The 11,458-nt window shown below is 38.8% G+C and overlaps 1 protein-coding gene across 1 annotated transcript in view; it reads right to left on the bottom strand.

The window, feature by feature from the left end:
- The window catches only part of bhmt (betaine-homocysteine methyltransferase), a 9,822-nt gene extending 1,273 nt beyond the window's left edge, over positions 1-8,549 (bottom strand). Inside the window, exons 1-7 of the mRNA XM_037979510.1 lie at positions 8,394-8,549; positions 8,092-8,224; positions 7,878-7,990; positions 5,860-6,051; positions 5,410-5,557; positions 1,451-1,633; positions 582-810 (exon numbers count right to left, since the gene is read on the bottom strand). Coding sequence (XP_037835438.1) covers positions 582-810; positions 1,451-1,633; positions 5,410-5,557; positions 5,860-6,051; positions 7,878-7,990; positions 8,092-8,224; positions 8,394-8,492 — 1,097 coding nt within the window. The 5' untranslated portion in view covers positions 8,493-8,549. The remainder of the gene's footprint in view (positions 1-581; positions 811-1,450; positions 1,634-5,409; positions 5,558-5,859; positions 6,052-7,877; positions 7,991-8,091; positions 8,225-8,393) is intronic.
- Between the last annotated feature and the right edge of the window lie 2,909 nt (positions 8,550-11,458).

Raw genomic sequence — 11,458 nt, 5'->3', positions numbered from 1 at the left:
GGGGGATTTCACTGATTGGACCAGAAGTTCCCGGTTTCGGCATAGACTCTGTTGTCTTGAATAAAGTCTCACTGTTCAAAAGATAACTTATGTCTGTAAAGTCATTTTCTTTTGATCAGTACATCGTTGCTGCAATTATGAAGACCCAGAAGAACATCCACCATTTGAAGACACTTCACTTTCCATTGAAGTTATAACTATTATTATATACTCCATATGATTTTTGTGGATTCTTTGTTTTTTATTCTCTTTCTACAGGTCCTGAGGCAGATTTTAAAGGTGTTGACTTGTTTTATCTCTATGCTTTTCTTTTTCTCTTCCGCTTCTATCTCCTTTTTTCTCTTCAAACATTTTCCTTCATCTCTTTTTTTCCCTTTCTCTTCTTTGTGTCCATTACAATTGAAATAAACCCAAAGCAATTTTTAATAAAGTTTCATATACCAAGGGGAACATCATGGTGAAAGCCGAAATGCTCCGCTTGTGAAAGCAAATCTGTTGAGTCTTACCTTGACATTTACACGACAATTCTGAGTGCCACACACCCAGACATAAAAAAAAAAAGAAAATAAAGAACTACACACCTGGCTCTGACCCAAGGCTTTGTGTGCATCATCAGTCCACCGCCCCAGCTGCCGTGCTTCTCAGAGCCAGCCGGTAAGAAGCCGCGCTCAGTCTCCAGCTCCTCAGAGACAGCTCGGATGTGATACGGCTCAAACCCACAGCAGCCACCAATGTAGCGAATACCGGTGCTGTACGCGTCCCGGGCGTACTTCTGCATCTCCCATCGGGTCAGAATCCTGGGTTCCAGAGCTGTCAGAGGGCAGACACATGAGGATTTTTACTTAGTTGTGTGAATGCTGACTCAGCACTCACTACACTGTTTTCCTGTTTACGGTTTCCTCTGTACGTGTTTTGGACTTAAACTACTCCACCAAACTTTCAGCTGTCTTGGCTGCCCGGGTACCAAAATGTTCAGCTTGTTCAGGACTTTACAGCCATGACATTTTGGGTTTTGCAACTTTAACACTTTTTGAGATATTTACCTTTATTTGGAAATGCATTCAGAATTTTTCAAATCCTTAAAAATCTTTGAAATCTACTTCAGCATACTTGCTTCCTTTTTAGCTTTTAGCTACTGTTATGTTGGTTTTGGCTTTTAGCCCATTTTCTAATAATTTGAGCTTTTAGCAGCTGTTTTGCTCTATTAGCGTTCAGCTACTGATTTGCTAATTTCAGCTTTTTAGTGTCTGTTAAGCTAATTTTAGCTTTTGTTTTGATCATTTTATAGCTTTAATAACTCATTTTCAGCATCTTCAACAAATTTCAACACTCAGCATTCCCACTGCATTTTCACAGAAAGTGCAACTGTTTTTATTTATTTTGTTGTTGATATTTGGACTGTGGGGTGTAATGATGAGTTTGGAGAGGAAAATAAATGAGTTCAGAGTACCGAATGGGAACTCTGGAAGGTCGATGAATCCCTGTCGGTTGCAGTCGGGGGTGTGGAAGGCCAGTGGCTGGCTCATGTAGTGGGCCTTCAGGCCTGCCTTCTCCACTCCCTCCTTCATCAGCTTCACAGTCTTCACACATGTCTCTGGGTCAAAGTGGCAGTTAACACCAACAATGTCAGCTCCTGCAAAAACAAATGACACCGTTTAAAAAAAAAAAGAAAAACTAGTGCAAAATGCTGGTGCAGTGTTTTATTTTTAACCCCTTTGAACACCGGGGTCATTGTGTGTGTGTGTGTGTGTATGTGAGTGTGAGTGTGGGCGTGGGTGTGGGGGGATGGGGGTGAGGGGGTGGGGTGAGCTTGTTTGTTTGTCTGTTTGCAAAATATCTCATAAATCATTGAACAGATTTTAATCAAACTCTCAGTCACTGGATGAACCTCTACAGCTGAACAGGTTTTGGAGTCAAACCAATTTAATATGTCTGCCACAGCTTATTGAGCTTAGCAAACAACTCAGACACATTTACAGATATTAAGCTAAAATTTGATGTGTTCGTACTTGAGACTAATTCACTAAACATCACACATCTTTGTTTAAAACTTCGGTCTTATCTGTTGGTATCAACCCTGTTTGTCTGTTAGAAAAATATGTCATGAAACTCCCAAAAAGTAGTCAGTGCATGTACATCTACAGTTGAATAAATTTTGGAGCCAGTCCAGTTCAAGATGGTCACCTCAGCTAATGAACTTCAACAAACACAAAAAGGGCTATAACTCAAGTTTACAGATGTTGAGGTAAAATTTAGTGTGGCAGTAGCTGAGATTGATCCTCAACACATACTTCAAGCACTAAAAAAAGATTTTTGTTAAAAACTCTGGTATGCAATCCTTCAAAGCATGCTATTTTAATTTAATGCTTGCTTTAAATCCAGTAATGCTAGAAATGAAGAGTAATATCAGGTGTTGCCTTCTGCATCAATGTGTCAATGTCACCATTAGATGGCAGCATCATTCTTTTGTGAGGGAATTTTAAAAAGATGACAGAGTTTCAACTTTACTATTACAGACAATGTTTTAGACTTTAGACACTGTAAAATGTCCTTATGATTTAAAACTGTTTAAGCAACAAAAGGCCTTTAGAACAAAGCCACAGTTTTCCTTTTGGTGACATATCAACCATTTTATATAATCATGAACATAAGACTTCTTTCCTTTGCAAAGTTAGGGCTAGGTTTGTTTAGTTTTTTTGTTTTTTAAAGTGATTTTTGTGTTTGCTAAGGTTAATTAGGTGTAGCGGCCATCTCGAAGAGTGTCTTAAAATATCTGTTATAATTTTATTTCAATTTTTGTTACTGTACTTTTTTTAACAGGACCTTTGATATTACAAAAAAATTTTTTATTTCAATTTCTGTCAACTTTTTAAAAGAATTGTTTGCATAGCCTTTTTGTTTAAGAAATTATCAAACCACATTTTTATATGTTTTCATTAATCCTGCAACACTGGCTAAAAGGTAAAGGTAGCAAAGGGCTAGCTAAAAACTAAATGTTGAAAATAGCCAGCTTAAACCTAAAATTAGCATAGATAGAAGCTAAAAAAGGCAAAAAGCTATATAGCTGTAGTCTACAACTGTCAAAAGTCCAGCTAAGATTAGTATAAGGTTACTTAAAAGTATCAAATAGATACCTAATAGTAGCAAAAGCTAGTTAAAGTAGCAAAACTGTGACTAAAAAACAAAAGTCATAGCACCCATCTCTTGAATGTTTTGATGTACGAACAGCACAAACTTCAGTCTGTAGGAGTAGTTACGTGACAAAAAAAGAGCAAAAAAACAAGAAAATAATAGTAGTAATGCTGAATAAGCATTTACACAATTAAAAAATAAATCTAATGTTTTTGGACAGTCATGTTGCACCATTATTATTTGTTTTTGGATTGAGAAAAAAAAAGACTTGTGTGAAACCACTGCTAGAACAAATGGAATCCATCATGTTGCTGAAGCTCATCTGTCTTAAACCAGACTGAACATGTCTGTAAAGCAGTTTACCTAAACTACTAAACAGGTTGAACACTTCGAACAGCAACTGCCATCAGGGTCTTTGGAATTCAGCTGACAAGATTTATGTGGGACGTTTGAACGGTGTGAACCCATAAACCAGACTGATTCTACCTGTTTTTGTCCTACAAACTGAATTTTGTGTGGAAGTGTGAATTCATGCTGACACACAGGCATACAAACATCAAAAATGTTTGCTTATTTATTGGAATTAAGTAGTTGGGTGTAAAATTGGTCAAATGAGGAGCAGTTGTTGATGCCAGTGATAACTAAAAGAAAAGAACTAAAAGAAAAGATTTTCTGCGTCAGTGCAAAGTGAACGCTGAGTGCTGAATGACTGCTGACATTTGTTAAAGAAGCTGAAACTAAGTTGTTTGTTAAATCAGGCAGAACAGAACTAAAAACTAAACTAAAATGATCAAAAGATGGCTCAAAATAGCAGCTCAAAGCAAGAATTAGAAAAACTGTAGCAAAAACCTAAATATACTAAAACCACAGATAAATGGTAAATGTAGCAAAACAGCAGATAAAAGCCAAAATGAGCAAAACCATAGTTAAAAAACTAAAATGTAATGATAATAGCTAAAAGCTAACTGTAGAAATCTGTAATCTAATTAGCTAAACAGTAGCAAAAAGCTTAAATTAGCAAAACTGTATCTTAAAACTAAAAGTATTAAAACCATAGCTGAAAGCTAAAATTAGTAAGAAAGAAGCTAAAGGGTAAATGGCGAACAAAAAAAAAGTTCACTGGCAGACTTTATCAATCGTTCAAAGACAGCATTTTTGGGTGTTTATACAATATCTGAAATGTTCTTTCTAATTTCAGATGTGTGTTTGTTTTAACAACTTATAATTGCCATATTTTCAGTTAATGCACTGCTACCTGGATTGGATTTGAAATAACTTTTTTTTTTTTTGCTTTTACTTCCCATTCTGGTCCTTTTAGCCTTTAGCTAGCTTTCCTTACAGTTATGCTAATATTAGACAATGTTTTGCTGATTTTCCCTTTAAACACCAATTTAGAACATTTAGGCAACTGTTTTGCTAATTTTTGCTTTACGATACCAGTTTGTTACTTTTAGCTTCTTTTGTGCTTGGTTAAATTTAACAATTCAGTTCAGAAAATGTCAGTAAAGTCATTTAGCTCACAGCATTCAAACAGCACTTTTGCACATGCAGGTTTTTATAGAACTGGTTTGAATTAAGGTTGTAAAGTTGCACCTGATAAAATGGAAATCAGCATAAAGTGGTTTAAAGTTTGCATCTTCAGAACACAAGCTCCAGCAGAGGGATCCCTGCAACGTCTCTTTAACAGAAAAAACACAGGAATTTACCATGTTTATCACATGTGATCCCATGTGGAGAAACGTGTGTTTTCACATGTTAATCATCACCTGCCGTTGAAGGCAGATGAGAGGGCTTTTGCCTTCTCTGTGTGTTTGTGTGTCTGACTTTTACCAAAATATCTCAAGACCCACTGGACAGATTTTAATGAAACTTGCAGAAATTAATCATTGTATGTACATCTACAACCGATTAACTTTTGTGGTCAACCAAATTTAAGATGGCTGCCACAGACAACTGGCCTTAAAAAACACAAAAATGACTCAGTCAGTTCAACAAATATCATGCTAAGATTTGGTGTGGTAATAGCTGACAGTTATGTCCAAAACATACTCCAAGTGCTAGTTATTGAGCAACATATTTGCTCAAAACTTTGCCATTACCTCTTGGGGTCAACCCTGTTTGTCTGTTAGCAAAATATCTCATAAACCAGTGGAGAGATTTTAATGAATCATTTACAAACTGCTCACTAAAATTTGATGTGGTAGTAGCTCAGGGTAATTCACAATATACTCTGAGTGGGCGATTGTGCTAAATGTTTTGACTGAGAGGTTGTCGTACCAGCTTTAACCAGTTTCACAGCACAGTCTCCAGGGCTGACTCCATTCAGGTCCCCCTCAGGTCCGATGCACAGCGTTGCAGCCACGGGCTTTCCAGTGGTCTTCAGAACTTGGACCGCCCACTCAGCCTCTTCTACATGTTCAAAGTACTGTGAGAGAACAAATCATAAGCCACGTAGCAACAGGTTAACTATGATAAGAAGCTGTTTCCCAAAAACACTTAAATCTGCTTTAAAGAAAATTATGTTTATAATAGTTGAAGAAAGTGACAAGGAGAGAGAGGATATCAAAGGATATCAAAGGCAGAATATAAACATAATCACGTCAAAGTTTGACCAAACCAGCTACAAATGTCACTCCTCAACATTTTTCAACCTTTAACTGTTTTTCAGTATTTGAACTACAGCTTTTATATGTGAGATAAAAGTTTGTGTCTGTGTTTCTTACACACCTCTGCAATCAAGAAGTCTACGTTTTTCTGGACATAGACGTCAATCTGCTTCTTGAAGAGGGCCTTGACGTCTTCCTCACTCTTACCGCTGAGGAAAGAAGGAGTCTGAGACACCCCTCCTGCCACCAAAGCGTCTCCCTCATTGGCCACTTCCCTGGCGAGGTCACAAGCTGCCTCGTTGATTTGCTGCCCCTGCACTCCAAAGGAAAAGGTTTAACTTTCACTTCACTGTCATGTCAACTCCTTTGTTTTTGATTATTACATTTTTTAAAGGGGACCTATTATGCTTCCTTGAACAAGTTAGGATAGGTCTGTGGGCTATACAAAACATGTTCATTACATTTAATACACAAAATCATTCTTAGATATTGAGATTTCACCTGATCAGTTCTGCCTGTTTTGAGCTCATTTTAGAATGAATGGTTTTAGGGCTACGTCACTATTATGCAGATAAGCTGCTGTTGGCCACGCACCCCGACTCAGTGTCCCGTCTCAAAACATAAAAACTCTCTGAAGGATTAAACGCTGTGGATCTGATGCATATTTTTATCGTTATTAATTCAAACTCTGAGGATTCTGACTTTTGGACAGGGACACTTAGCGGTTCCGAACCGACATTTGTCAAGTAGGAGAGTGGTAATAAGTGTGTTTAAAACCAGACTGGTAGTGGGTCGGGACAGGGCGCAATATAGACACATGTTCTATATTGCAGCCAACAACAAAACATTTTCCTTTTCAAGCAGACATTGTGAAGCAGTGAAACCAGCAGAACAAAAGTGATGGTCTTCTTGTAATGAAGCGGGTGGAGCTCCACTTGGGTTGTTAGGTGAGGGGATGGGCTCGGCTTGGTAACAGGGATTGTGACGCAATAATCTCAAGGTTTTTGAAACAGGTCATTTTGCAAACACCAGAAAACATTTACTTATTGACAAAAAATGGCTGGGTATTTTTTTATTTTATTTTAAATTTTGTTTTATTCGGAAAAGCGTAGCTTACAGTAACAAACATTCTGTGCATGTTATAAATTCCACTTTAACATTGCGAGTAGGGAGTAAATTTCTGCTAATCCGGGTTTTTGAACGATAGTCGAACAACGCATAAACCATAAGAGTGAGGGGATTGGGGGTATCATGCAGAGAGCGCTCTCCCCTTCTTTCAGCGCCAGGAGAAAAAAACAGTTAAGTTTAGTTAAATTTGCCAGAATTTAAACAGGGTTATGTTCGATATCTTATCCTTAATATCTCGTGACAAATGTGCCCTGTATGACTTTGATCTATTCCTTGATTGTAGGTGCCTCCGGTTTAAGACATTTTCAGGTGATAGTCTTTTTGCTTGCTGCCAGAAGGATGAACAACAGTTTTTTTTTATCTTTCAGAGACCAGTTATCACAAGGCATGTCTCCTAGATACAAGGTTTCACATTTACATTGGAATTTCTCCATAAAGATGTAATTTAAGTGATCACATAACTGTTCCCAGAATACTTTAATCACCGGAAAGTCCCCAAAAACATGATAATGATTAGCCCCCCTTGTCCCACAGAGTCTTCAACAAGTGTCTCCAGTGCCCTGATGTTTTTTCTGAGCTGGAGTTACAAAATATCGAACTGTGTTTTTCCAAGAAAACTCTCTCCATGCGTTGGAGCTTGAGGTTAACCAGTGTAATGTATTGATCCTTTCCCAGCCTTCTGACGTGATATTAAAATTTCCTTCATTTTGGGTTTTTTTTGCGCTTGGACTGTTTCTAGAAGCAGTATATACCAAAATGGAAGAACACAAACATGCAAAAAGTTAATTTTGCATAATAGGTACCCTTCAAGTTCTTTTATGAGCTCCTGATGTCGGTCTGCATTCTTGGGTCCTTCCCTACACAAACTGTAAAACCCTTATACATTTTTTTCCTACCAGTATTTACACTTTAATCTGAAAACTGAAATAAACAAAACAAAACCTCTCCCTCCCCGTGTTCTTTCTTTTGAGTGGCCCTAATGAGAGGTGTGAGCAGCTGCAGCCTCCTCACCGTGTAGCGCTGAGTGTTGCCCCTGTTCTCCAGTTTGTCATCGCTGGCGTAGAAAGTGAAGGTCTGCATGACATTAGATCCAGCCCTGAGGAACTCCCTGTGCAGCTGCCGCACTGGAACAAGACCACAGTACCATTTTCAGCACATGACCTGACTGCTTTACTAGCTTAAGAGCAACACAAGAAAACAAACAAACAAAAAAAAAAATCAGTACCAGCTTCAGGGTATTCAGCTGCAGCCTCAGGGGTCCACGGTCCTGCTTTCACATAACCTCTCTTCTCCAGGGCTATGACAAAGCCTCCGTCCCCGATGACGACCTCTCCTGCGTCCAGGCGCTCCAAAATGTTCTGAGAAAGTCGGGATGAAAGTGGAACAACATTAGTCTAATTTCTGTTTTATGAGAAAGTGACACACCCCTCTCCCTAAAAATAACAATAAAAAAGTTAATGATAAAAAAGAAAATAAAAAGCCTAAATGGGAGTCATTACGGCAGCTCTTCCCAGCCTATGTCCTTACTCTCTTTGCTCCGGCTGGTGCCATAGTCTCCGCAGCTGTGCCTGGTGTTTCCGCCCCTCTCGGTTCAGAAAGGGCTCCTTGAAGGCGCCTTTGCTGCATTTATAATCCGGAGTCCCTGATGTCACTGGAGAACCGCCTGCTTTCCCCCTAAAGCTCATCTTTCTTCCAGCCTCCTGCAAGTTTGCACAAGAAGCTCATTGTTGGAGAAGCTGGTTGTACTGCTTTTTGGAAGGGATGAAAAATTATCATTTATGTTTTTTTTTTATTTGACATCATTCGATGTCTTTGTGAATTTTGTTTGCAATCCTGCAGCCACAGTACTGTGCCGCCTCCAAAGTATCAGAAATGCATCGAAGAGAAGAAATATACGATGAGCCACCTGGGACATTTTTCACAATTAGCTCACACACACACCTACAAAACTTTACCCTCTCACATATTATACTAAAACCTTGTACACATACCACTGAAAACCTCTCATACACACAAGTGAAAACCTCCCAGGTATGGTGGCCCAACAAAAAAATATTTCCCCTAAATTACCTAATTACTTAAGTTGCAGTATATTGTTTTGTTCTGTGTGATTTTCAACTATTTGGATTATTTTAAATGGAGTTAAAATAGCTTTTGGTGATTCATTTTCAGTGTTTTACTCAACTGCAGTTATGGGGTGGGATAGGTCATCAGTAGATTTATCATCTTGCCTGTCAGCAGAGATCAGAAGAGTCTCAGGTGTGTCCCATCAGGGCAGAAATGATTCAGCCTCATCAAGACGGTTTTAGCTAATTTTTACGGCCACTCCTAACTGTAGACCTTACTTATTGCAGGAATAGTTGCAGCAAAACCTGCTGTGTCCAGCAGTGGAGATTTTCTGTTTAAAAAATTTGAAAAGTCCATTTGTGAGACTAAACTTACAAGCTAAATTAGCAGTCAGCAGCATGGAGCAAAGAGACTAGACATGAACAGAACAGAAAATTAAAGACAGAGGGGAGACATACAACAGGACATTTTCTTCAACATTTCCTGTGTCTGCGATCTAAGTGTGCCCACAGGTGGATCTTATTTAACTATGTGGCTTTTGAAGGTAATGGTTGGGGCTTTTAGCAAAGGGTTGAATATTTATGCATGCGCCACTTCTTATTTAATTTTTAGAAAGTTTTCATGAGTCACAACATTGACCTGAGGGAGGGAGAAAGAAGGCAACAACTTTGTGCACAAAAACGCAACAAAATGAAGATTAAGCAACATACATCTTATCTTTTGCCACAAAAAATGTAATGCAAATTGTAAAACTTGTATGGTTAGCAATTCAAGAAATGAATGTCTGCCTACTCATATTTATGCTCAGGAGCAACCACTGAAACTTCACAAAAAGGCAAGTGGAAACATGTTATGTCGAGGTATCCTTGAGCTAGACAGCTATTTCCTAATTGCTCCCTGGGGGCTTAAATGGCTGCTGCTACACTTGTGTGTGTCTTACATGTGTGATTGTGCAATTCTTCTAGAAATGCATCGCTCAAGGTGGCTGCAGGTTGGAGTAGCTCTGTTACATTCATTCTGAGATATTGTGGTGATTTGGCTTTTTTCTAGGTTTTGTTTTTGTTTCATTTTGATTTTAGTTCTTTGGTTTTTGTTTTGTTTGGTTGTAGTTTTCGTTTTTGTCTCATGTTCATGTTCATGTTCATTTTCACTCTCCCCCAGTCATTCACTTCTCTGTCAGACACGCCCATCTTCACCTGTCCCTACTCAGCAATCAGTCCACCTGTTCCCACTCACCTCGTTATCCCCAGTCTTTAAAACCCGGTCATTTCTCTNGGGACGTGTTTCCGTCCTGCTTGTTTCCCGGTCCTGTCCATGTTAGTTTTTAGTTTGTTCTTTATTTGTTTTGCTGCCACGTCAGCTTTTGTTTTGTTTTTCCTTATTTAATAAATTAGTTTATTTCTCTTGCCATGAGTCTGCGCTCTGGGTTCTTTTCTGTGTCATCCGATCATGACAGATATTGCTTTTGAAAGCTTTATTCCTCTTTTTTTTTCTACTTGTAAATCACTTTTTTTGGTGTTTTTTTCCCCCAGGTATTGGATGATATGCAGCTGGAAGGATTTTTACTGAAACCTTTTTACTTTTGGACATTTTGTTATGATGCATAACCATAACAACAAGTGTTAAATGTGAAGAACCCTGAAGTCCTGTCTGTTTATAAATCCAAACAGACTGTCTGTAAATCCACCAGAGGTAAAGCTCCTAGGAAGTAGCTTGCCTCTAAAGCTGCCCGCAAAACCTAAGTGAAGTCGGCCGCCCCACCTTCTTCAAATCATTGGAAATTGGTGTGAAGTGCTTGTGCTACATTTGTGCTGGTTTACGCAGCAAAAATTTTCATTGTGGCACTATCATTTTAAAGATATTAATAAAAGTTTCCAGAGGTCATCAAAGGTCTACCAGCCCCCCCACGTTTACGAAATCAAACAAAATTGGTGTCACTCAACTCTGCTATGTTTTTGCTGATTTGTGCTGCTTTTGTTTTGAAGTAGGCTGGTGTAGATTCTCGGTCATCCAGGCCATGGTAAAAGAAGTTGTAGTTGAAGCCTTCACCAGGCACATCAACTCGGTTGACAACAACATGAAGTTTACCAGAGAAGATGCTTACGACAATAAGCTGCCTTTTTTGGACTGCCTTGTTCACGTGGTAAGAGAGGACAGTCTCAACATTGAAGTCTACAGGAAACCAATCCATATCAGTACCTTCTGTTTGACTCTCACCACCCTCTGGAACACAAACTCTCTGTCATCAGAACGCTACAGCATAGGACTGAACACGTCCCCACAAAGACAGAAGGAAAGGAAAAGGAACAGAAACACATCAAAAAAGCTCTCCAAACATGTGGGTATCCCAATTGGGCTTTTGTAAAGTCAGCTAGGAAATCCACTAAACACACCACGGAACAGAACCAGGAGAAGAACAGAAGAAAGAACATTGTCATTCCTTACGTTGCTGGAGTATCCGAGAAACTCAGAAGGATTTTCTCCAAACACAACATCCCAGTACATTTCAAACCCAACAAGACTCT

The sequence above is a fragment of the Kryptolebias marmoratus genome, linkage group LG14 (assembly GCF_001649575.2).
Source record: "Kryptolebias marmoratus isolate JLee-2015 linkage group LG14, ASM164957v2, whole genome shotgun sequence".
NCBI lineage: Eukaryota > Metazoa > Chordata > Actinopteri > Cyprinodontiformes > Rivulidae > Kryptolebias > Kryptolebias marmoratus.
This window is presented reverse-complemented; position numbering and strand designations above follow the sequence as displayed.